We start from the raw sequence: 27950 nt of genomic DNA, 5'->3' as shown, positions 1-27950 counted from the left end.
ATTTACAAATGTTTTCTTGATAGGTAATGAAATGACGTGAAGGAGGACACAATTCTGACTCAGGCCATGCAGCGGTAAGAAGCAACTGGAGATGCATCAACTCGCATTGCCTATTATATCCTCGGTCGGGAGCACAAGGAGAGCTACTTTGCATGTACGGGCCAAGAGACACTGCTTTGAAGAATTTCTAGAGTTGGGTGCATAGCATGCATGTGTACCCATGTGTGGAATACACGTAGGGATCATCACTTGAAGAAGTATCAATCTGAAAATAGCAACATCCAACCAAAAACCAGAGTTAAAACATATATTTTAAAATACTGCTACTTTTTAAATGGAATTATTAAACAAGTCCTGGGGGGAAACGGGCTGTTTAAATACCTGGTAGAATGAGGGCCTTTATCTCCATACTGTCTCAATACACTTATTCAACGTACCGGTAGTCACAAAGAAGCTTCCCCTATTTTTTCACATGGTTTTAGTTTTTAAGTATTAAATATTTAATTAAGTAATTAAGTATTTAAATATTCTGTTAACAATCTGATTAAGATCCATATTGGTACTCACACTCCAAGAGATCAGCCAAAGTCTTAGTCCGAAGAGCCACGGGTCTTTTGGTCTTGTCATTAGTGATGGCAAATTCCTGCATACCCAGCTCTTCTGCTACTTTGGCCTGTGTCCTGTTGTTCACCAATGAGCTTCGCAACAACTGAAACCACAAAGAGTTCTACCCAGTTTTAACATTAGATAATGTTAAGCTATAAGAGTAAAGCATCTCCTTAGGTCCTTGTCCCCATGAGTTTACTGCATTTCTCTTCTCAGCACACTCTGATTTCTGCTGGTGTTTTTACACCCAGCCTATTACTGGAGAGTCTCCATTTGTTTCTGATCCAACTTTTGTTTCATTGTCCCTTCTTTCTACTGTCTGTCTCCCTTGTTCCATTCCAGCTGACGGTAAGGAAGAGGATGACTTGGAAGCCGAGATATTACAGGGCTGGCTTCATGGGTGTTACCAGAAACAACAAAAATAGATAAGTACGGTGCTCCAGTACCACTAGTAGGAGCAGCAGCATGAAACTGACTAGGACTCTGTGCATTAGTCAGTTTTATTGTGCTGCTGGTGCCCAGATGATATAGCAGTGCAGGAAGAAGTGCACAATCATGCTGATGGAGGATTCTAAGAGAGCCTCCTGCTTATAAAGAAGGTGCAGTTCCCATAATCCTGCATTACATTTAAAAAAAAATGGTGGCGTTCCTCTTTAAAAACAAATGCCTTCTCCTCATCACTCTATCTCTTGTATTGATTTTGCTGGAAGTATATATGCTAACAAAATCTGAACATGTTTTACCATAGGAAATATAGACAAACAAGCACAATATCCTTAAATCCATACACACACAGTACATCCAAAGTGTAAGAATATTTGTAACCAGGATTAAAAACAAAGATGCTCTCTATGTTAAAGCAAGGAAGACTACTACTACACAACTAGCAAACCCGGTTCATAATTCCATTAGATTGGGGGTGCGAGGGAAAGGAAGAATAAGAGATGGACATTCCTGGCCAGTTGGTATAAAGCATAGCTTTGAAGTCAGTGTAGCCAAGCTGATTTATATCACTTGAAGGATCTGGATCTGACTGTTACATGACCACTGGTTTGTAACTAATTGAGGAGACAACTGGATTTTAACTGAGTCTCCTGGTTTGGTTATACTGGTAATGTAGACATGGTAAGTATGGAGCTCTGCAGAAACATGGTTACATAAAAGCTTTACAGACATCTTAAACTTGGTTTGGGGTTTTCATTCAGCTTGAGTATCTCCTGATTATTGAAGTTAAGGAGTTTCAAAATGGAAAAGTGTGACTAAAAAGAGCATGAGCCTTTTTCTTTGAGGACTTCATTAACTCAGCCAAAGGTTAGGGGTCTATTACAAGAGTGGGTAGGTGAGGTTCTGTGGCCTGCAATGTGCAGGAGGTCAGACTAGATGATCACAATGATCTCTTCTGACCTTAAAGTCTATGAGTAAAGAGTCACTTTCTTAAACAAAAAGAAACAAACAAACAATCCAAGCCACCCAGGGTGGAGAGATTGCATATGCACACATTGCTCTCTTTTGAGTTACATGTCACATTTGCTCAGCTTATTAGACAAAAGTTTTATGCTGCCTGGGTCCAGTGTGTCAACTGAGCTTATGAAAATCAAGATTTATTCTCAGTACTTGATATTTCATCTCTGACAATAGATAAATAAAGAACAGTATGGTCATGATTTTTTTTTTTGGCAATGATGTATGAAGCAGACACTCACAACTTGATCTTCATAAACTAGGCTGACTGCAAAATCAGCATATCCCTCCCTCCCTCCTTTCCTAACTCCTCTCCACACCTTTCCACCTACTCATCTGCTTTCAACAGTCACCCAAGTCCCAAAACAAAACAAAATCTTACTTAACTACAACATAAAACCTATGAGACCAGAGTGCTGAACAGCCATGACATGTAAATGGCTGCCTGCTATAATACTGTAAGCTTTTTAGGGCAGGGATCATCTTATTCTGCGTTTGTACAGTGTCTAGCACAATGGAGTCCTGGTCCATGAATGGGGACCCTAGGAGTTATGTAATGCAAATAATAAATGCTAATAATATATACAATACATGTATCTCAAAGACGGAAAGAACCAGTGGTCCATCTAGTCCACTCTTCCATACAAGGACCCACCTCCTGTGTAGCCAGAATCTAATGAGGACCCTGATACACTTCAGTAATATGGGAACAACAGAGTCATTGCAACACTCCAAACCCCACCCATCATGACTTCCAGGCTGAGAACCCAATCTACTCCATTATGGAAGGTGTCTCCTATACTTCAGCACCTACACTCAGATGGAGTTAATTCCAGATATATAGTTAACTTTGTCTGATACTTCTGCGTTCATCCAGCATATTACACACAGGTACTAGCAGGTAGAACTGTTGTTGACAAGAAGCTTTTCTTAACTTCTAACTTAAACCATTATTTCTGAGACTTCAGCTACACGTTTATACCCTTGGTAGAACATACCTTATTCCCATTAGCTATCGGGAAAGTGTTCATAAAATTTCTTCTCTATTTCCCTTTTCTCAAGATATATATGACTAACTTCTTCATAAACAACTACCTCACACTGAGAATCAGTTTTGCTGCCCTCATCTGAACATTTACCATTACCTTGACTTCCGTGACCAATGCTGTGCACAAACTCCAGATATAGCAATATGTTGATACACTATAATTACTTTAAATGGTAACGTGTCCCTAAATGAAGATAGACAGACAGACAGAGACAGATATAGATAGATAGCCCAATGTTCGCTGGTTCTCTCCAAGTTACTCACCACCACTCCAACTACCTCTCAAATCTCATTCAAATTTAAATTGATGAAAAGACAATTATATCAATTATTCATGTCCTAGCTTTGTATCTTCAGCTACAAACTTGGACATGTAACTAGTTCCACTTTCCAAGTCACTTATGACTAAATTAAACAACACTAAGCTATGCTGCTCATTGTCCTGAGGATTCAAAGCCATTAATTATACATGTAACACTCCATACCAGTGGTTCTCAACCAGCAGCCTGCAGGCCGCTTGCGGCCCAATCTACACACAGCTACGGCCCGGGTGACAGCCTCAGGGCCATACAGGCGGTATGTATATTATGTGGATGTGGCCCACATAACACACAGAGGCCTGCATATGCAGCCCACAATAGTCAATAGGTTGAGAACCACTGCTCTATATCCTTCCTGCCAAACAGTTCTTGAGAGATTGATCATACTATATTTGCACCGATGCCTACATTTTTAAAGGTGACCTGCAAAGGAAAAAAAAATGTGTTTGTGCCCTTCCCCCCACCTTTTTTTAAAAGTCTTTTTGATGACTAAAACTGGCATGAAAAGCTATTTTTTCTGTTTAATGTTTTTTACATTAGAAACTCAGGCCTTATTAAATCTGAATTTCCTGGATGAATGTATGGATGACATATATTTTACATGAAACTTGATAAATAAATAAAATGATTTTTATTTAGACTGTTTACTTTGGGAGGAGGGGTTATTTCTGTAAATATCTGTAACTCAAATGCCTAAGAAACATATAAAAAAAGATCCTTGTTAAAGATTCAGCATCTCCATCCCTCCCATTAAAGCCTGAGAAAACACATCTTAACATCTCTGAAATCTCTAACCAATCCTCTAGCTAAATAGGAAATTTTAGACTTGACAGTCCTGACAATTTGCAGTGTTCTTTTTTTATTTTGTATTCCAATTAATGCTTGAGCATCTGAGAAAATTCTGCAGTATAATTCTCTTCTCCACAGATAATCAGACCATAAATAACCATCTACATTCAACTACTCTACCAATCTGCAAGGCTATCTATTGAAACACTGCCTACCAAAGTGCACTCAGAAGATGCTCAAAGGCTCAAAACCTGGGTTCCTACACAGGATATGCTGGTAAACTATGGGAATCAATAATAAATTGTTAGAACTAATGAGACTAATTGACAGACCAGGGTAAAATAAATTGTAATGTCTGGGAGGAAAACAACATCATTTCACAGTGACAACCACAGAAAATGGAAAAAAAAAGTTGACTCAATAGTCTGGTAGACATGAATAAAACTCATGTGAGATGTCTGTCTAACAAACACCCTTTCAAACACTTGTGTTAAACAAGCACTACCTGGGTCTCAGTGGTCATCAGTGTGATGATAACCACTATTGATCCATTTTACAGAGGGAAGAAATATTATTGCACTGGCTTCATAAATCAAAATTTCCTGTCCATTGCAGGATTCACATATTTGAATTAACAAAGATTTATTCAGAACAAGGGACCTGAAGTTTCTGTTATTAATCAAATACAGAATAAGTCACTAACTAGCTTCTCTTATCATTTTTGTTTCTGTCCCACATTTGCTCTCCCGGACCGCATGACTGATGGCATTCTCACCGTTAAGTGCCCTTCGTGATGATCAGGGAAATGTATAAATAAGTACTCAGTGGCTACCAATTGCATTATGGAGTCACCCAGGAATTCCATCCTCTGATTGTGGCCTCTGAAAAATGAAAACATCAATGTGGGAAGATCAGTAAGCAGTCCGGGGGAAAAAAAACATGCAAATTAAAAATATAGTAATTTAAAAGCAAGTGTAGTTCATTTTTAAACACATTTAACACAATTTTCTGGTGTTAACTAGATGTGATGAAAACAATTCTTTATTGCTGTACGTTGACTTTCTGGAAAAAGCAAAGGAGGTAGTTACCATTAAACAAAATTACTAGACCACAGATGTGGGACTAACTGGGGGGTACAGGTTGGTGCTAAATTTATCAGGAATAAGGTCCCAATACTGCAATTGTTTTGCATGCAAATAAACTGATGTGTCTGTTGATTTCAACGGATCAGCTGTCTCCCCATACAAGACTACTTAAAGGATCAGGGCCTAAATCTACTTTAGGGATTGAGGTCGCCAGGTATTACTCTACTATTTATATTGTGGATGCACCTAAGAACCGCAGACGTGGACCATACCCCACTGTGCTAGTGCCTGTACAAACACAGAACAAAAAGACAGTCCTTGCACCCAAAAGCATGGGTTTACTTTTCCCACATCATGTCCATGTGAACATATTGCATTACTGCATCGGGGATAAAGAAATGATATAGCACTTCGAACTGTGACTTTCCTCTTGCCATTTATGAACTCCTCACATGAACATATCTCTCACGAATGCGTCCTCTTGTAATCCAATCCATGCTGTTACATGGTGCTGTTAAAATGAGGCAGCTAACATGCTGCAAAATGTCATGCTCTGCTGCAGCAATTCAGGCTCTCTGATGCCCTCAGGTTGCACTATTAGATCATGACCTTCATTAAACATACATAGTTGTTTCTTATTATAAATACAGACCATTAAGGAAATCAGCAGTAAGATTAGCATAGTTAAGCATAGGATTCTGCTTTATACTCACAGAGTCAGGTGGTTAAATCCCACAGTTCTCAAAGTGAAGGCCCGTGCCAAAAGCCGAACATGAGTAAAAATGACTCCAATTGTTTCCTCAAACTCTGTAAGTTTCTGGAGAACTGGGGAAGTCTCGATAAGTTGCCGATCAGTGTTGGATTCTTGCAGCTGTAAATAACAAATGCAAATTAACGATAGAAGGCCACTATACATTTCAAAGAAAAAAGATCTGAGAACAGCAGATCTTCTGAAAACCACTGGCTGTTTGTGAGGGAAAACAGAAATGTGCACTGTGTATACACACAAACATCCACCTCACATTTGGACTGACACTTGGATAATCGAGAATCAGACTAAAAAGCAAACAAAAAAACAAACAAACCCTACTACTCCCTCCTTTCTTTCTTTAAAACAAAAAGAAATGACAAAGCTTTAAAATACAAAATTTAAAAGGACAATGTTCAGGTAATTGCTAATAATATTTACAATGGTATTCTTCAGGCCGACTCTGCCCAAGAGCAGAGAGAATCAGCGCCAAGTGGGGATGTAGGAGGTGTCTGGGCCAAAGAGGAAATGAAATCTTCAGCCCAAATGAGTGGGAGCAGAAAAGAGAAATAACTAGTGATAGCCTGTGGTGAATAAATGGGTGGCACTAGCTCCAATGCAAGTTGTACCCATGCAGAAGCACAGATCACTAGCGGGAGAGGTTAAAACAAACAAACAAACCCAAAACAAAAACACAGAAGGAGGAGAGCTTCTCTCAGGAGCTTGCACCACCACCATGGAAGGCTGGAACTGAAATCTATTTCCATTAACCATGGGGAAAACTCAGTTGTGGGAGTTGAAGGACTGACACCTACCAGAGCCAAGGTTGGAGCTAAAGTGATCTCTGGCAAGCTTTTTAACATGTGGGTAGGTTCTTTTATTGTTTTTAATGTTTTCTCTGTAACCCTTTCATCTTAAGAATGAATATGCTTGTTTATGAAGAGTTGTGTGATGACTTAGAACTGCAGACTATTATTCTGTTCATAGCCTCTGGCGAGAAAGCAAAGTGCTGTGTGACTTGTTGGGAATATCTACTGCAGGCAGGGAATTTTACAGCCTGGAAAAACCCTGGTCAGTAGGGAAAGAGACACAGGTCTCTACCAAGAAATGTGATGGCTGAGGAGCCGGGAGCCTAGAGCGGATGCCCTTGGTGGACCACAAATACAGTTGCCCTGAACCACAACGATGTTTATCTATGGTACTTTTATAGTTCCTATCACCATAGTATCTGAGTACCTTACTATTTTTAATATGTTTATCATCATCACACCTCTTTGAGATAGAACTGTTCTATTATTCCCATTTTACAGATGGAGAACTGAGGCACAGGGCGCTTAAGTGACTTGCCCATGGTACACAGGAAGTCTGTGGCAGACCAGGGACTTGAACCTAAGGCTCCCACATTCTCGACTAGTACCTTAACCACTTAGAGACTTTCTAAATAGATGAGAAAAGAGACTGATTAAATTTCAGACTTGCCAACATTTTAAGTGTCCATGTAATCGTAAACTTACTGGAATCACTGTTAAAAAAAAATAACCATGCTATATTAGAGAAAAAAAATAGCAATATGTTTTTAAGCAATTTGATTCAAACCCGTTGACCTCCCATGATTAAGTTAGGATCTAAATGCTGAGGTCAATAAAATATGCACAGACTGTTTTTGTACCCGGTTACTAGGTACAATAGATAAACAAGAGGGAGACAAAGTTACTTCTCACTAGGTTTATCTTGCCAGTGTAACCCCTTGGGGTTTAGAGAGGATGGCCCCTTTAAATCTTTTTCCTAAGGTGGGAGGGGGAGCAATGAAAGAAAGGAGGAAAACTCCAGGTGGGGCTCTGGGGCGGAAGACAGAGCGAAGGGCTGCAGTAAGCAGGCCCTCCAAAAGTGAAGCGGCAGAGAACCTGCCTGAAGCCTGGGAAGGACAGGGCGGCCGATCAGGGACACCCCAGGACAGGAGCCAGGAGGAGCACTGTGCCAGGGAGGAACTGCCCGAGAAGGACAGGCCAGAGCTGGACCCAGTATCATGATTGCCCAGAGTTGCATGGGGCTGTGAGCACTGGGGCTTGTGACTCTGCACTGGGAACAAGGAGGGATGCTGTACCTAGTTAAGAGGGGAGGTGGTTGCTCTGTGTGGCTTTGTTTGTTGGGGAAAGTTCACTGGCGCCGAAGACGACCAGGAGCACGCAAGACTCAGCACTGGACTGGAACTTTGCTCAGGCCTCCTGAACTGTGTGTGCAGACACATTGCTCAGTGTCTGCCCTTCCAGACTGTGCTACCACTGGGCCTGTGAGGCCTTGGTTTGAATGCAGCCCTGTTTTACCGCTCCCCCTATATTTCCCCTGGTTGTTTCTCTGCTCTCATCCCTCTGTAAATAAATATTTCCCTTTCTTATATCCATTGTACTTTTCCGGTGTGTGTGTGTTCACTCTGGGGGTTTAGAACAGGTGTTCCTGGGGTGGAAGGAACTTTTCCTGCTGCGTTCCTGCGTGCGCTTTCTCCTGGCCAGAGCTGCCTGAAGAGCAGACTCCATCTTGGCCATAAGGGTACTAAAGTTACACTACAAATCCACACATATATTAAACACAGGCCATGAGGCAGGAAGCTTGTTATTTACAAAAATTCACAAAAGCAAATATGGCTACTTGATAATAAATATTCCAAGATATCACCACAGCTGAATGCCACTGAAAAGCATCCTTAGAAATAAAATAGAGCTATGAAATTTATGATAGACAAGGCACACTTACTTGGAGTGGGTGTAGTGGATAATTAAGCCATACTTCCTGTAGGTCCTGCAAACATTGAGAGATGCCTTTAGTGCTCAAGGGAGTCATTTAACAAATTCCACATACTAAATAAGATGGCATTACTTGAAATACTGAACTATTTCAGATGCTGACACTGCTTATAGCAAATTCAATAGTGCCAGCAATCTCATTTTTAAAATACGGTATTCACTGCTCAAACTGTCGGTAGTTCTCCCAATGAGCTTGTGTCGAAGAGGCAGAAAAATCCTTGAACCAAATAAAAACAGTTTAAAAAACAAGAGAAAAAATATTTGTTGAAGCTAATGATTGAACTTTATTTCCCACCACCTGCTCCGCAGCAAGTTTAAAATTGACCAAAAGCCAAGACTAATTAATTCCCCGGCCATCGTGTTAGTGGTCTCTTCAGTAGTATAAATATAATTTATATGCACTAACGCCCTAAATGCCCCGTCACCCAAATACTAAGTACTTTTTGAATGTGTAAGATACCCAGCCCCTACTCCAAAAGGCTTACAAGCCAGTTTTACAAAAGGCCACAAGTCTGTGCACCAAACAATGGAGGAGGAGGAAGAGGGTAGGGGGTAATGGGAATGTGTGGTTACATAGGCTAGTGTGTGCACACATCCATGGTGCTGAATAAAACCATCTTAAAAACATATAAATGAACAACAAACAACAACAACAAAAATCAGCAAATATCAATCCTCACTGGCCTCCTAAATAGCCAATTTGGAACAGACTTTAACTGTGTAGTTGGACTGATGGTGGTTGAAACACCTAGCTTTAACACTTGGAGGGCTACAAAAAATAGTCCCAATACATTTTAATGCTTCTAAAACAATGTTTGTGTTACATACATGGCATATACTGAATACATGATGGTATGATGTGGTTTAAAAGTTTTATTGGAATTCATTTCCTATGAGCTGCATAACTCATTTAGGTCCACACCACTTATGGATAAAAAGACCATCTCATATGTATACTGTTAAAATCTTTATTTTACATAATTATATATTCCCTATTTTATTTACTCTTTATTTAAAAAAAAACCCCAAAACCCTAGATTAAAAGAATGTTAAAGTTGCAAGGTCAAGCACTCAAAAGTTAGGAAATGCCAGAATTAAGAGCTCCCTCTGAATTTCAAACAATGTACTTTTAATATAGTTTTTTAAAATGTAATTTCCTAATTAACCCCCCCCCCAAATTTCCATCATTTAGAACTATATTGACCCCCACAAAGATCAGCAGCTAAGTTGGAACCTTTAAATCCATTGCACAGACTTCTACCATTTGTAATAACTGTTGAAATGGAGTTCTACAAGATTCATGCACTATTTGCTCTTCTTCATGTAGGCCAATGAGCAAACAGAATCAAATTAATGTTACTCTGTTTCCAAAAGGACCAGTACAGCTCAGTATTATAAAATGCTGTTTTCATTACCTTTGAACTAAAAAAACCAGATGTAGTATATTCTAGTCCAGCCACCAAATATAAAAAAAATTGTGGTTTTAATTAAACTGACAAAATTAACATGTAAATGAATAAAACGTGTTTTTTAAAGTAACTCAGCCAACAGGAAAACAAATACCATGTCATTAAAGAGCAAACGTCCAAATAAGTGTTTGGCTTCCTCTAGGCTTCCCTCCAGGTAAACAGCTCCTATATGGAAGGAATAATATACAATAGGGTAAAAATGCACTAGTTTTCAGAAAAGTACAAAATAAAGACGATAAATCCCCCCTTTCCTGCCTCCCCATTCCCCCCCCCCCAAAAAAAGGGAAACAACAATTGTGGTAATAGCAGTTGTGGAAACCACAAGTTTCTCTCTCTCTCTCTCCCTTTGTAATTAAAATGCAAAATGATTGAGTAAAGAGTATCAAATCAACAGTGTAAAACAAGGAGAAAAAGATTCTTAGAATCCTAACAAGTTACATCAATGATACAAAGTGATATGCCAGAACAATGAACTTTAACAGCATTAGGCTAGAAGTAATCCTGTTTTTATAGGTGTTTTCAAGTAACCAGCTACTTACAATTCTCTCGTACACTTGATATGTGGACATTTATAACCAAGAAATAACATTTTGTCCCTTTGGCTTTCCCGTATCCTGCGTGAATCTTTGCCAGAACTACTCTCAACATTTCAAACCGATTATTACACACACACACACACACACCCCCAATTAATATTTTGTTTCCCAAACTGGCATCAGTGTATGGGTTTGTTTTTTTTATTTGGAGTTAGGTTTAATAGTGTGTTGAATACTGCTGTTTTTTTTTAAATTGCTTATATCATAGTTCTGAACACTGGTATTGCTAGGACCTTGTAGCAATTTTATATAGGAATGAAGTTTAACTGATATATTTTGGGTCCTTTAGTGGTTTTAGACAGAAACAAACCTTTTGATTTGGGATCCCGGGGGAATCTTTCTTATACTGTATGATGTAACATATGTACCTGTCTCGTCAAGGCCTCCCGTAGAGACCCATGGCCCTGCTACACTCTGCCCCCGGAGAAAAAACAGCAAACATGGGTCCTCCAGGCCTTCCTAGAGAGGCCTCATAAGACACAGCCAATCAGAGGCCAGGTGGCTTAGTTAAAAGGTGCTGCAGGGGCTTGGCTTAGGTCACTTCCTGGCTGTGACCTGAGCAACAAAGAAGGGTGCTCTGCTTTGGCTACAGGGTCTCAGAGATAACCAGAAGTTGAGTTCTGGCTGCATTTTGCTTTCTGCAAGGAGAGAGTAGACTTGAGAACTGTAATCCTAAGGTAATGGGTGAAAGGAAAGAGATCCAGTGGGAAAATGCCCAAGAAAAACAGTAGCAGCTAACGGAAGGAGTTAAAGGGAGCAGTGTGAGATTGCTGTCCTTAGGGTACCTGGCTGGGACCCGGAGTAGTGGGTGGGCCTAGGTCCCCGCACCAACCACTGGCCAAGTGTCCTAAGCCCCGAGAAGAGGAGAAGGCATGTTTAGAAGCCGAAGCAAAGGGCTGGAATGGGGCTGAAGACCCTGGTATGGCCAGACAGACTGTCTTATAAACTCTTGGTTACCCCTCTTCAAGGGGACTGAACTTGAGTGATGACCTGGCTGGAGAGGTGGGGCAATGTGAACTGGTGAAGACAAAGAGTCTCCAGGGGAAAAGTCCTAGGGATACTGCTCTATAACAGGCCAAGGAAGGACTTAAAGTTAGCCCAGAAGGGGCTCAAAACTGAAACCAGAGACAGGGCTGTAAACACTAACAAAGGCACAGCAATAATCCTCGTTGGACCTTTGCTACCCCAGAAGGGCATCATGTGTGGCTTGGCTGGAGGGCTGAGCCACTGAAGTCCTGTCTAGTGAGGTCAGAAGCTGACAGGGTGCCAGGAGCGGAGAAAAAGCGCAGGATGAGGAGCAGAGAGCGGTTGGATAGGGGGTGGGAGTCCCAGGGGCTGTCAGGGGTCGGGGCAGTCAGGGGACAGGGGGGGTTGGATGGGGGCGGGGGTCCCGGGAGGGAGCGGACAGGGGACAAGGAGCAGGGGAGGGTTCTGAGGGGGGAAGTCGGGGTGGAAAGTGGGAAGAGGCGGATACGGGGTGGGGGCCAGGCAGTTTGGGGAGGCACAGCCTGCCCTACCCGGCCCTCCATAGAGTTGGCAACCCCAATGTGGCCCTTGGGCCAAAAAGTTTGCCCACCCCTGTTATAGGGTATAGCACACATCCCAAGTTACACAGAAAAACTTTTCCTTATACATTTTTGCCAACATTAATAACACATTGTGAACAGTGTCCCAGGGGAGCCAGCTGAGGTTACTCAATTAGGGTGAACTGCAACAAATGGGGCAGTCAATCCCCAAAGCTTGTGGATATTTTAATACTTCATATTTACCGAGCCAGCACAAGAGAGCTTCTTTATTACCTCACTGGTTACTCAGAAGTCCAAACAACACAGTTCCCTTACAGTAACCCAGCCTCAGGCTTCCATCCAAGTAACCAAGTCAAATATGATGAAGATTTCTGAAAATCTCATTTCATCATATAAAAGAAAAGGTTCTAGCAATCCCAAAGGAACAGACACATCACCTCCCAGGTTATTGAATATTCCAGATCTTACCCAAATACACGGTTATAACCAATTTTTATGAACTAAAATTTATTAAAAAAAGAAAAGAGAGAGTATGGTTAAAAGATCAATATACATACAGACATGAGTTCAATTCTTGAGGTTTAGATACATAGAGATGGTGAGCTTTGTAGTTGCAAAGAATTCTTTTAGAATTTAGTTCATAGGTCATAGTCCAATATCATATTCAGGGAAGATGAGTCAGCACTGGGATCATGCTTCAATGCCGGGGAAGCTTAAGCCACCTCAGCCCTTGCCCTGCCCCCTTCACTGAAGCCCTGCCTCTGCCCCGCCCCTTCTTTGAGACCCCGCCCCTGCTCACTCCATATCCCCTGTCGCTGGCTCTCCCCTACCCTCACTAACTTTTACCAGTCTGGGTCAGGCAGGGAGCTTTGGGGCAGAAGGGGGTGCAGGGTGTGGGCTCCAGGAGGGAGGTTGGATGCAGGAGGGGGTGCAGGCTCTTGGAGGGAGGTTGGATGCTGGAGGGGATGTGGGCTTTGGGAGGGAGTTTGGGGGTGGGCTCTGGGCTGGGGCACGGGAGGGATGCCGGCTCTGGCCCAGGTAGCCCCTGAAAGGGACCTGCACATCCCTCTGGCAGAGGTTTCTAGGTGGCACTATCACTCTTTAATATTTATATCAGCAAAATACCTTCAACACAGTGTGACAGAATATACCCGTGTTCACACTGTACACACTATTGTAATAATGTTTGTACAGGATATGCCTTGTGAGGTATCATTTAAAATCTCATAATCTGCTGATCAGTAATATCAAGGCAAGTGCATGTAGTAGCGTTATATGAGAAGTTATAAACATAAGCCGAGATAATGACTAAAAACAGATTTTCAGGGCAAGTCTGGGGAGTACCCAAACCAGTTCCTATGAGACAATGGACAAGCTGACACCTCAGCCAGGTGTAAACAAGGCTGATGGACCATTACCTGCTAAATGGTGATTCTTTGGCAGGACAGGAGGCAGGGGCAAAAAAATCCACATCTTAGAAAAGAAACAGCATGGAGTTCCCTTCCACACAGACTGCCTGTTGCCTTGCTCCCAGCTGGAAATGCTTCTCAAAGAGGAGACAGGACTATAAAAAGAAGGGGCAGACACTGCAAGACACCACACACACACTCTCTCTCTCTCTCTCTCCCTGCCCATTGTATTCACTGCACCTGAAAAGACAAAGGAAGCAGCTGCTGCACTCTGGGGGAGGGGCCCTGACTTAAACAGCTTGGTCAGTAAGACTGTTGGAAGCATGTGGTGAGAAAATTTTTCTTTGAATCTAATGTAGATTAAGTTAGGCACCAGTAAATGTTTTATCTTTATTTTCTTGTAACCATTTCTGACTTTGATGCCTCATTATTTGTTTTCACTTAAAATCTCTCTTTATGGTTAATACAACTTTTTTTTATTGTTTTATCTAATCCAGTACATTCAAGTTGAAGTGTCTGGGTAACTCCACCGGGGGTAACAAGTTGTGTGCATGTTATTCCCTTAAAGGAATACAGACTTTCTATATTTGTACTATCTAGGAGAGGGCTGGGCAGTACAGGACATACATTTCTGGGGGAAGAAGTCGAAGACTAGGCGTGTGTTGGGGTCACCATGTGGTAATCTTTAAGGTGCAGCTGGCTGCAGCACGCACAGACATAGCTGGGAGTGACTGACTTACTGGAGGTTATTTGTGAGCAGTCCAGATAGCAACAAGGCTTTGGAAAGGGCAACCCAGGTTACAAGGCAGAGGTGACACAGCTACTCATTGGTTTGGGATTGTACCCTGTTATGTCACACCCAGCTATGGAACTTTGGATACATGGATGACCTTGTGATCGCACCCAAATAAGCACGTCCACCCATGCGGAATGCATCCTCCCAGATCAAAAAGCTGGAGAAGGGCTATAGGTTATGGCGACTGAGACCAAACCCTTGGAAAAACAGCTATGTCCTTTTTCCACCTGAGCAACCAACTTGAATGTTACCTTCTAGAACACCAAACTCAGGCACAAAGATTTCCTAAAATATCTTAGTGTGATTTTGGATCATAGCCTCACATACCACCAATATCTGACAAAGACCACCACCAAGATACAACCAGGAGCAATATAACTCACAAACTAGGAGGGATCAGTCAGGGCACAGACACTCAGACCTAACTGAAAGCCACTTTGGCCCTCGTCTTCTCAGCAGCTAAATGGTATATGCCAGTATGGGCAGATAAAGTACATACAAAACCTGTCAACATGCAGTTGAACACTTATAAGAATTGTCACAGGATTGCTCAAGTCAACAACAATGGTCTAGGTTCTTGTCCTCGCATATATTTATCTTACCACCATCCCTTCGGAGAGAAGCAGCAATAATACAAATATAGGACTGTGTGATAATGCACCCAGACTTTAGGGGAGATGACAAACTAGTAGTACTGCCAATAATATTGGTAGTAATTTGTATTATGGGACATCTCGCATTGGCCACTGTCGGAAGACAGGATACTGGGTTAGATGGACCATTGGTCTGACCCACTATGGCCATTCTTATTTTCTTTTTTTCCCCTTTCATATAGGCTTTAATGACATTCAAAAATGCCAAAGTTAACTTTTGAGGGCTTGACTTGGCAACCTTAGTAATGTTCTTTTGATGTTTTTTGTGTGGTATTTCCTAGGTTTTCAAAAAAGAAAACAGGAATTCCATCATGTGGCATCATATCGAGACCTACATGGATCATCAGCGGGTTGCAGCCTTTATATCCACTACACAGAACTCTGGCAATGAAACTGACGGAGTAACTGATAACAGTAGTATATTTCCCCAGCTCCTTATCTGATCTGTGTCGTCCCCCCCCGCCCCAGTCAAGTGGCTACCATTCTCAACCCCACCACACACTTTGTTTTCCCCACCAGCTCCCATTCCCAGTCTCATACCTGACTGGTCACAACCTCCTCCTCCTCCCCTCCCCAACTTCCCAGGCTCACTTTCCTTACCCAGCCAGCCCGTTTCTCTCCCACACTTCTAGTCCCAATCAAGTATTTTCTTTGCTTCCCACCTAGAGTTTGTTCCCTTTGTATAAGAATCAGATGGCTTTCTCCTCCGCAGTGCCTAGGTGCCCTGTGTTAGCGGGAGAGATGTCATTGGGAGCACAGGAGAGACAGACTCCCTGCTCTCAGTTTCAGTGCCCAGTCCCACCCCAGATCACAGCCACTGGGAAAAGCCATTACAGGGAAAACCCAGTTTTGCTCCAGGGCTGGAGGGACCATGCTCAAGTGCTCTGTGAGGATGGCATACAGGCAATCTGGTCATGCATATGAGCTGTAAGGGGATGGAGCATGCTCCGTTGCTCTGGGGTAATGGTGCATGCACAGTTCGACACAGTGTGACAGAATATACCCGTTCACTCAGCCCTAGGAGCTGTGAGAGGCTTGCATATGCTCAATAAGGGTAGCATCTTTGGAGTTTTTAGCTGCTAAAATGGAAGCCGTCTCTACTGAGTATGTGTGAACTGTGATTTTGTCAAAGTCTTATAACTTGGTCAAATATGGGCCAATTTTCCACAGGAATTGTCACGCTGTCTAGAGTGGCTCACAACGGAGAGTGCCTATCTCACGGTAGAATGTCAGAAAACAAGGGCAGACAGCCCAAACTGGTGCTGTGTTCTTATAATTAGATTTCACCAAGTCAGCAACAAATGTGAACTCCAGGATCCCTATACCAGTCTTACCATGGAGTCATAGACAGACCCCTTAGACTCTCCAGTCTATCTTGCCACCCAGACAAACTTTGTGATAAAAGCAGCAGAGTCTCCTGTGGCACCTTATAGACTAACAGACGTATTGCTATTTAAACCTAAAATCCCAGCACATTAGATTGAAACCCGTCATTCACCCCAGATCAATTGGTACTCTAGATCTTATACCAAAGACAATGCTGGCAGCCAATTCTATAGTAAACTAATTAATGGTTTATTAGCTAAGAAAAAAAAGAGTTATTGAAAGGTTAAAGCAGGTAAAATATAACAACAGGTAAATCACAGTTTATAACTCCAAATGGTGGCAGTGATGTAATAAACTGCCAGTTTCCCAAAAGTCCTTCAGGGCTACCCAGAATAACTCTGGGGATCTCTGTCTTCTCATTCAGATATACTGCCCTATTAGAATTCAAACAGTCCAGAGATGATGGATCATTTCTTGAATCCATATTTATAGCGCCTTCACACAGAAAGCCAGCTGACAGTGTCTTTCCCTACATGGGCTTTTCCTTTGAGTGAGGAAGGCACTTAGACTTTTGACTTCCGCCCATATATATAATGGCCACTTGCTGTGAAATTATTTTCTGTTAAAGTCCTTAGTTCCTTCATTGGCATTTCACAAGATTTCTTTGATAGTTACACAAGTATTTATCGTGTAAATGTTTGCTATTACATTATGACAGGAATAGATGAGTGAAAATAATACTGGTAACAGTCCACTAGTTTTCAGTAAGTTTAAACATCTGAGTACACACTTATATATCTAACTATTACTTTGATCTATACAAGTGAACTGACCTGAATACACTCTAGCATGACATGGTCAGCCAGCATCACAGGGATCATAAAGGCATATCCCTGACATGAAAGGCACCCCCTAGCAATTTTTAGTCCCTTTTCCAAAGTAGGGGGGAAACTAGAGCTGTTCAAAAAAAAGGTCACCAGAATTATTTTAATATGGGCAAAATAATATATTTTCCAAAGCACTGTTCTCAAAAACAGCCTAACAATTTTGGATGAAATTTTCCCCCCAAAATCAGCCTGAGGCAGACATCCAGCATGGAAAATGTCAGCCCAAACAGTTAGTTTGGCACAGTTTATAAACAACTGAAAACAAGGTCTTATAATGGGAAGTGTCAGGTAATCTTAAGAAAGGCCTTGCCTACAATAAATAGATTACATAGAAATATATACACACACAATATGTAAATAGATAAAGAGCAATCTCCACTAGTTTCTAAGTGGCCTTTTTCTGTGGATTTTGCAATATTGATGCCAGCTGGTTACATGTTTTTATATATGTTTATGCAGGCATTTTTCAACTACTGACACTTTGTTCCATGCCTCTTTACAGGGAAGCCTTTGAAATCCTAAAACCAGCCATAGAAGACACACCTGTGTAGGAGAAAGGGACTTAAGGGAGCTGGTTGTGGGGAGAAGGTGGAACCAGGGAGTCAATATTCCAACATATGGGAAGCAGATATTTTCTCTTACTTTTCAGTTTTTTAAATACTGACACTCTGAATGTGTCGCTAGTCTTCAGAACAACGGTTTGTAGAACAGCTGGCCAGAGGCAAATTATGCTAGTATAAAATTCTGAGTAGGAACCAGACTGCTTTTTATATGTTGGCTATCATTTTTTTGTTTTAAAATTTTGTAAAATGCACTTGGTATTTTAAATTTCCTTAAGGGAGGAACCCCAGGCCCTAATATATATTATTTTAATTGCCTGCCCACAAAACATCCCAATTTTTAGGTATGGGTCTAACAAAAACTTACTGCATTTCCAGCTTGCTGCACTTGTGGCCAAGGAGTAGGTCTGTTTTCTTAGCAATCAAAGTCCACACCAATAACAACAATAATAATTTCCTAGTGGGCTGAAATGTGTGAACTAAGCACACGATACAACTCATTCTTCTGTTTCTTTTTTATTTTTAAATTAAAGATCAAAGCACTCATGAAAAGCAAAGCAGAGTTAAAAGAACAACTGGATCAAATGAAATGCAATATGGCCCAAGGCAGAATCCATATAGCGGTTACCATCTAAGCAAGCTACAATATATCTTTCAAGGCAGGACAAAATGCATTAGGAGCCCGTGTAATGCATAAAAAGCTGAACTGACTGGGCTGAAACAACACCCAATACATTCCCCCCATTCCAAAAACAGTTGAAATTTAGTTTAACTTGACACAGTTCAGCATAAATGTCTTGCTCCTCCAGTACTTAGGTCCCACATGCACCAGGGATATTTGCATGTGTAACTACACCGATACCTAAATTTGTCAAATCCCTACATTTGCACTGGTGTAACTTACTCAGTGTGGCTAACGCCAGGGAAAACCCCTTAGGGAGATATGCTGCACGGATATAGAGTAGGGCTTGTACCTGGTGATTGTTTATGCTAGAAAGCTATACCACTTTAACCATACCAATATGTTCAAAACAGTACAACCCTTCTAGTGTGGATGCAGTTATATCCGTATAAAGTTGCTTTAACACTGGTACAACTTCTCCCATACAGGAAGGGAAATAAGTTATACCAGTATAACACACCTTTATACGGGTAAAATTATATCCACACTAAGGGTTATAGTAGTATAGCCATTTTAGAAAAACAAAATCACCCCCTTAACCAAAATAGTTCAACTGGTACAAAAACTGTATAAATCAAGCCTTAATCTACTGGAGTATACTGCACCAATGTCAAGCCTGCTTTCTGTAACTCATGCTAGACAATCGTGACTCTTTCCCTGCCCCCTCAGCTGCTAGACCAATAAAAAGGCTGCTATGTCTGCTATGCCTCCTGAGCCACCTGGTATCCTTTTATATCTAACAGTAAAGACTCATGCTTTTAGATCCAGAAGATGCAGGTCCAGTTCCCGCTATGACCCCTGCAGGATGTCATTACATTTACACCTGTGTATATTACAGGTTGAGCCAGCGTAACTACACTCATGTAATTATAGCTGGGTACATTTTTCTAACATAGAGCCTCAAAGTCTTTACTTTCTTTAATTTATTCTATTTCACATAAGAGGCTCTTTTACTGGGATCATTGCCAACACTGACCCTCTATGATACCAGGAAGACAACAATTAGTACATTGAGAACACCTACAGAACACGACAGTCAGTGCCAGTAACCTTAAGTTAAACATATTAAATTGAAGAGTGAAGGGAGGATTCTGTTGGCCAAACAACCACCATGTATTTTCATCAAAATAGTATTAGTCTGGCTTATGGCTGGAAATCAATGTAAGAGCCTCTTAAATACAGTGTTATCCAACAGCCACAAGAAAGTGTGTGTAGGAACAGGGGGGCAGATACTGTTTTTAGTTTATTCATTTTTTTAATACGAGTCTACAGTCTATCTTGTGGAAAAAAAGGTTATTACTGCATAAAAAGGATCCAAATCTCACACCTGCAGGACTGGCACAGTAAAGGGACTTAAGTCAAGTTGCTTCCCATAAAGCATTAATTTATACTAGAAGATACAAAAATAACTGCCAGATTAAAGTCTAATTTGGGTAAATTCCTTTGGTGAGACCAAAAGGGACATGGATACTAATCTCATAATATGACAACTCCCTCTCAAATCTTAGCAACACAGCACTGTGAGTAGCATAACCTATTTCTGTAATGTCCCCAATTACTGTATGAAATGATTACTGTGGAGTTCACCAATAAATTTTATTTTACTTCACTGCTTGGTTATTTTATTTTATGTTTTCCATGTCTTTTGTGCAGTTACCACCTTTTATAGATAAATTAAACTTTATTATTGTACTTCATACATTTGAATTTTCAATTGTAGTGTATAAATCTGAACTGTTGGATTTTATTTGAGTGTGTGTGTGTGTGTGTGTGTGTATAACAAAAATGTATTTATATTAATATTGCGTTTGTTCTGTCCAGAAATAAAGATGATTTATTTAAAAAAAAACAGTAAATCTTGCCTATAACTTGGGATACAATGCACACTAATTTTCATTTGCCTGCCAACTTATTTTCTGTGCTTTGGTTGATAACAGCAGATGACACTAGGGTTCTCTCTCCTCACTCATACTTGTTACCCAGTGCAGTCAGTCATCGAACAAGATTTTAGTGCACTCCAGCTGATTTGATGTTGGTCCCTCTTTCAGTTGGAAGAGCTTTGGTAGCATGCTATACCTTCCTATACTGGCCTGGATGAATTATCAAGGTTTGTCTTTGAAGAAAAAAAACCAAAAAAACAACCAACCAACCAACAAAAAAAACCCTAAAATCTTCTTGCCAGATCTCTGTGCTGGTTTATCAAAGTCTCGCAAATCAGCATGCAAGGGAAAATGTTTATGACTTGGTTCAAACTGTCTGCAAAATCTGGATAGCAGTCAGCACAGGTAAATACTCAGGATTAGGAACAGTCTAGAGAGACATGCTCACTGGAGAGTAGAGGAGGAAGCAAAAGTGCAGTTATAGTAAACTTCCTTTTACAGTTATATTATTCTATGAACATTCTTACTTCATTGTGAGAGACTCCACAGATTGTAGGTACATGCAACTTCATTCTGAAGCCCTGAACTTCCACCCGCCTGTCTCTTTACAGAAGCCCAATGTTACTCAGTGGAATTCATATGGCATTCAGTACTGAAGTGTGTATAATGCATAAGTTAAAGGATCTGAGGACTAGAACCTGGGTCTGCAGAGCTTGGGACAGCTGCTATTCCCACAGTATCAGTGGGAGACCATGCTAAGGTACAGCGAGGGAGCACTGTGGAGAGTAGCCACCGCAAGAAGTACTGCCCAAGTGACGGAGTGACAACCCTCTGACTGGACAACTGCCCTATTTAACCCCTGAGGTTGCCTGGGCAATCACACAGATTTCAGCCTGCTGCAATGCCAGACTTTCCTTGATCTCCAGTCTCTGACTCCAGCCTATCTCTGACCTTGACTCTTGCCTCCTGAGTCCAGTCTGCTACTTCCTCTGATCTCCAGTCTCCGACCCCGGTCTCACTCTTCCTAACAATCCAGCTCTTGCATTTCCTCCAACTCCTTATCAGTGACTACTGTCCCTGGTGTGCAGACCTCTGCCCAGCTGCGACCGCTAGGCAAGACTGCCTATGCCCTGGTCCCTTCTAAGAAGAGGTGCAGTTGTAAGGCTCCAGGACTATATATGTAAGTCAAAAAACGTCAATATTTCATTAAGAAGGTTACAAACCAATGTTTTTCATAGTCCTGCTGCATACAAAATAATATTATGGACAATATATGTAACATGTACGCATACATACATACAGCATGCACATACTTTACCTATTAAAGCTTCAAAACAGTTGGCCATCGCATGACGTAGATCCGATTCCCTACAAAGGTCAGGTCCATGAGCATAAAGCATAAACCGATCCAGTTCCAGCTTCTACAAATACCAACACAATATGTGAAAAGGACAGTCGAAACTGTTGAACATTTGCACTATAAAAATATAAGCATTCAGGTTGTCAATCGTACAGCCTTATTAGTTCATATACGTTATTGTGGAACAACTCACATTGAGAAAATTGAAAAGCAGTCCTCCAGCTAACAATGGTGCAAGATTAGTCCTCAAATATAAAACTACACTTTTACATAGTTATCTTTTTGACACAAAGCCATTAAACGAATTTTTGAAGAAGACAGATTTGTGCATTTTGCAAAATGTGTATTAGAATAGGTTTTCCCCAAACTGGTGTAAGATTCCACAGACCAATTTGTACACTGAGGGAAACTACTCTGAAGAGTCAACATCAAAATAAAATGTTGTGGTTTACATTGAATTTAAACCGAAGAAGTGGGGCTGTAGCCCACGAAAGCTTATGCTCAAATAAATTTGTTAGTCTCTAAGGTGCCACAAGTACTCCTGTTCTTTTTGCGGATACAGACTAACACGGCTGCTATTCTGAAACCTGTCACTGAATTTAAGTGTCTTCAAGATTATTTTCTGCTTTTAGTGTCAACTCCAATTTTTCCAGCTTAATACTTCTTTGAATACATTAATAATTTCAGATTTGATCAAGATAGGTTGCCAATATCTTTTTAAAAACTGGATTATAAAGTAATATGAGCGCAACAGAAATTGGTAGTTTGAATCCCAAAACAAACAATTTGGATGCACCAATACCTAGAATAAAATAGGGACTTTGAGAAAGGTAGGTGGCCTACAGGAAAAACCAATAGCCAAGCAAAGCAAACCTATCTGTGGCAAATCAAAAGTGTCCCACTTTGAACTATAGCAATGGTGAAGGAGACTCCTAAAAGGAAAACCCAGGTGCTCTGTGTCTGTGAGATACAGACTATAAGAGAAAATGGGCCAGCTCAGCCAGAAGAAATATTCACACATATTGGATCCTCAGAGAAATCCACAGAGGGCTAGGGTAAGCCACAATACAGAAGAGTCCACCTTGTATTATTCAACCATGACCCTTCCAGATAATTACATACGAACATATACCGGAGATCTTACTTATCTTCTTTAAACTGAAGAAAACTGAAGCAATGTGATGTTGTAGAGGGATGTTTAAACAAAGGGGCAGGGGGAGAGAAGGGATGATGGAAACAAAGCAGCCCCCAGAAAATCAGGTAAATTTATATTTAATAAATAAAATATATTTATATTATAAAACATGCTGTAAGCTACATATGCAACTTTCTCAAAAGAGGCCATAAATGTGATAACATATTTAGAACATGGATATTTTTAAGAACACATGCACCTGTTTCACACAGAATTTTAAATGATAAAGCATGTTAAAGTGTCAAGTACTTTAACAACATATTTATGAATGGAGCTTTGATTGAAAGGCTTTTCTGTAATCTGTACTGTCTTGCTCACTATGTACTTAAGGAAGCCCTTTGGAAGAAAATTCCTGGGTTCATTCCTTGCCCCTCCATTCCTGATAGGAAATGAAGAGAACAAGGACAGGAAGTTAAAGGCACAATCTTTGACAATAATTCTGAACTGGATAATACATTTTTAAATTATTGGCTATGGAGAAAGAAGACTAAAAAGGGAATTTTGAAACCATAGGCAATATATTTAGAATATACATTTTGGGTGGTGTAATCTTAGTAAGTCTTTGGCCTGCTATATTATTGTTGTTGCAGGACGGAGGGTGTTTCTTTGAAATCAAATGTAGTAAGATTTTCACTGTTAACAAAAACAAATTTGAACAACAGAATACCAAACTATCATGAAAATGGATTTAATCGGGTTTCTGTAGCATATTCCAATCTTACTATCACAGAGAAAAATTTAAAAAACCCCAAAACACATCACTCACAAAATCTAATAAAAAGCTAAACTTCATAGAACTTCTTGTATTTTTTCATAGCTTGATCTTACTTATCACAAAAAGCCCTTCTAATATTATTCTTTGCCAGAAGGCAGTAAGCCTAAACAGTGAATATCCAGGCTGGGAAATAATTAAAGGGGGTTTTCTCACCTTTCTCCCACTACGCTTTCTTGCTACATATGCTGTATTATAGGTTCTTCTACAACTACCAAATTTGCTCTTCAATTATCCATTCACTACCAACATTCACTAGCTCCAGTGCAATGAACAGTTAAATATATGGAGGCCTTAATGACAGGAGCCCTAGAAGTCCATATATTAGCACAGGGGTCAGCAACCTTTCAGAAGTGCTGTGCCGAGTCTTCATTCATTCACTCTAATTTAAGGTTTCGCGTGCCAGTCATACATTTTAACATTTTAGAAGGTCTCTTTCTATAAGTCTATAATACATAACTAAACTATTGTTGTATGTAAAGTAAATAAGGTTTTTAAGATGTTTAAGAAGCTTCATTTAAAATTAAATTAAAATGCAGAGCCCCCGAGCAGTGGCCAGGAACTAGGCAGTGTGAGTGCCACTGAAAATCAGCTCGCGTGCCGCCTTTGGCACACGTGCCATAGGTTGCCTACCCCTGTATTAGCAGAAGGAGTCACTCCTCTTGAAGGCCCCCTCCATACTCCTCCCTCCCCTTGTCAGATTCCAAATGTGACTTCCTCAAAGTTTACCTTCAAAACTAATGACAGAGCTAGTGACCAAACTCAAATCCAAAACATATAGTAAAGACACCGATAGGTGGACAGACAGACCAGTAACATCATAGCTACATAATTCCAATAAAGAGATAAAAATGCCTGTACATACCTTGGCCAGCATAGCAAGATGCTGGTTCTGAACAATGGCAGTGCGATATGTAGCTAACCCCCCTTCCTCTAGGCTTGGAAACAGGTAGTACAAATGGACACTGCAAAGAAAAAAAATTCAAACAGACTCAACACTGATACATTTGCTATTAGTGTCCATACCAATTACCTGCTGCTCTGTGGGATGCTGACAACTCAACATGTTCTTTAATGGTGACACAGTTCCCTCCCCACCACAGAACTTCACCAGAGCTATGGTAAAAACGTGTGTTTTTTTTTAAAACAGTATTGTATAGATCATCTTTTTACTATTTAGCATACAATTTTTAACTACCTGAAATCACACATTTTGTCACCTTCTCTGCAGAGTTCAATGGTAGCTTGGACCTCTACAACAAAAGAATGCTGGGGCAAAACACTCAGTAGGAGCAGGCAATCTCTATTGTGAGAGAAAACAGCTGGATTCCAGACAGGCAAACATAGTAAGGAGACACCATTCAGTCAAATCTGGCCCAAGATGTAGGATTTTTTTTAAAATGCTTTTACAATACTATTTTTTTTAATTCCACTGAAAAGTTTGGGTTTTTGTTCTGTTTGTTTTTAAAGGCAACCCTCTCCCTGAAGCTACTGCAAATCAAACATTGCAACAGCGTGCACAAGAGCCTGATGATAGTGAAACTGCATAGTAACTGCCTATACAACAGTGAAATCAACTAGCCTATTTTTATCCAAGGTGACACAGCTGGAAAAATATAATTAACAGTATATATTGTGAAAAATGAATTAGGAACAAACATAATGGACTTTCAAAAGGCCTTTAATAAAGTAGTTCATGAAGTAATTAAGGAATTAATTTAAAGAAATTATGCACAATCATGGATTACAAATTGGCTAACAGTCAGTAAAAGAAAGTAGGGATTAAATAGCCTACCTAAGATTTGCAAAAGTGACTAGTGATTTTGGGTGCCTTAGTTTATGGGAGGCTAATCTCAAAGACCATGAGGAGGCAGGATCTTTAGAGAGACTGTGCTCAGCACGTTCTGTAAAATTAACCCCCCTTGAGCTATCTCAAGATGGTCATGCAAAAATTAAAGTGGGACACACTGTATCTCAAAATAATACCCTGTACCCACATATTCACCAGTTACATGACTATAATATGTTTCTTACTAACTATGCCTTGTGAGGTATCATTTGAAAAGTCAGGATCTGTTGAACATTACTATCCTGCTGAATTGTATGTACTACCATTGTAAGTGATGCCATGAAGTTTTGCATATGTGTTACTGAAATATGTTGTGAGTTTGGGAGACACTCACAGTTAGCCTTTCAGTGGCAACAAAGGAGCAGCTAACACCTCTAAAACAGATTAACATCAGGATTAGTCAGCAATCAAGGAGAATCTACTCTCCCAGTGGACCCCTCCTGAAGACTGCTGAGAGAGCACATACAAGATAGGGGCTGTCTAACCCCCGTGACACAGTGAGGATCTTTCCAGCACCTGGAAGAGAGTATAAAATGAGGGGCAATGACATCACCACTTCGCCTCCCCCATCTCAACACCTAGAAACAAGGACATTTGCAAGACAAAGGGAAGCATCTTTGAACTGGGAAGAAGGGATGGTCCTAACTAGACTTTCTAGTTAGTATGAATAATGAACTAAATTCTGCCTGGAACTGGAACATCCAGTACAGTGAGGAAAAACTGCTTGATTCAAATCTTGCTTAGTCTGATAAAGTTTAGGATTTAGACTGTGATTTTATCTTTTATTTCTTCTGTAACCAACTCTGACCTCTATGCCAAACATTTATAATCACTTAAAATCTATCTTTCTGTAGTTAAGAAACTTATTTTAATATTTTATTTTTACCAGTTTGGCTAAGGTGCTTGAGGAATCTACTCAGATTACAAAAGCTGGGGCATGTCCACTACACTTTGAAGGAGTGGTAAACTAAGGAGTTTACACTGATCAAGAAGATCTTGAGCAGTATAGGATGGTACATTTCTGGGGTACAAAGCTAGGGCTGGGGGGATTTGTGGTGTCTCCCTTTGTATAGTTCACGAGTGACTGTGCGAGCCTGCAAGTAACTTTGGGTGTGCCTTCAAAGGCTAATGGCCATGTGGGAGTGAAGCCTGAAGGAGCTGCTTGTCACTAGCACAGCAGTGTGAGAGGTACCCTGATACAGAGACTAAAAGGGGACACAGCAGTCTCACAGTCCAGGTTGTACGCTGGAGGCTGTCACATAAGGTACCTAAAATCACTAGTCAGATTTAAAATTCTGGGCCTCAATTTAACAAAATTTTTAACAGTGAGGTATCACACAGTGATGTTTCACATATTCATCAGTGATCTGGAAAAGAGTGCAAAGAGCAAGATGGAAAAAATTGCAGATGACAAGAAATCATTTAAGTTAGTCATCAATAAAATCTGCTTAAGTGTTTTCCTCAACTGGGGAAAAAGTTAGCTGAATGGGCCATATGATTGCTGAGATACTGACAAACGCAAGGCATCACATATTGGGAGGAATGATCTGAACTACTTGTTGTTGAGTTCTTGTAATTATGTCAAATTAAAAATATATATATAAAATGTAAAAAAGGATAAAGGTTTATATAGAGAATAAAAACTTTCAATTACTTTAGAGAGGGTATTCTGGGCCACTGGAACACACACACACACAAGTATGCAATATATCTCCAGAGAGGAAGAGGGATTATTTCAGATCCTCTTCTAAAACATTTCTCTATTAGAGAATGATGATAAACCATACATCTAGAAGTTGCATATTTTAATGCACTACAGCAATAGTGTTTGAGTGTGGTGTGGATCTCTCAGAAATGTCACTGTTGTTTCAGAGGTTCGACACTGAAAATGAAGGATTTGTCTCCAAGGTGGGGTAATGTGCTTTATGGGACCGTGTGATTTTTAACGCATGCTCACATGTTGGACATTAATTGGCCTGTAGACCCTGCTGATGCACACTAAAGGTTCTCTAGTGCACTTCAACAGAGTACTATTTCGAACGGCACTACGATAAAGCGCTAATGCGCAAAATACTCTTTAGAAATCACAACCCCATAAACCGTGATACCCCATTGCACAGACAAGCCCAAAA

The 27950-nt window shown here is 40.6% G+C and overlaps 1 protein-coding gene across 2 annotated transcripts in view; it reads right to left on the bottom strand.

Annotated features, from left to right (window-relative positions):
- Positions 1–27950, bottom strand: part of DROSHA (drosha ribonuclease III) — a 118395-nt gene that overhangs the window by 12895 nt on the left and 77550 nt on the right. For both annotated transcript variants that reach the window (XM_045003835.1, XM_045003836.1), the window contains 7 exons: positions 24835–24934; positions 21961–22063; positions 10422–10492; positions 8809–8853; positions 6023–6180; positions 5000–5105; positions 568–709 (listed from right to left, as the gene is read on the bottom strand). In XM_045003835.1, the coding sequence (XP_044859770.1) occupies positions 568–709; positions 5000–5105; positions 6023–6180; positions 8809–8853; positions 10422–10492; positions 21961–22063; positions 24835–24934 (725 nt within the window). The remainder of the gene's footprint in view (positions 1–567; positions 710–4999; positions 5106–6022; positions 6181–8808; positions 8854–10421; positions 10493–21960; positions 22064–24834; positions 24935–27950) is intronic.

The sequence above is a fragment of the Mauremys mutica genome, chromosome 2 (genome assembly GCF_020497125.1).
Source record: "Mauremys mutica isolate MM-2020 ecotype Southern chromosome 2, ASM2049712v1, whole genome shotgun sequence".
NCBI lineage: Eukaryota > Metazoa > Chordata > Testudines > Geoemydidae > Mauremys > Mauremys mutica.
Note: the sequence above shows the minus strand (reverse complement) of the source record. Positions and strands in the feature narration are given on the sequence as shown.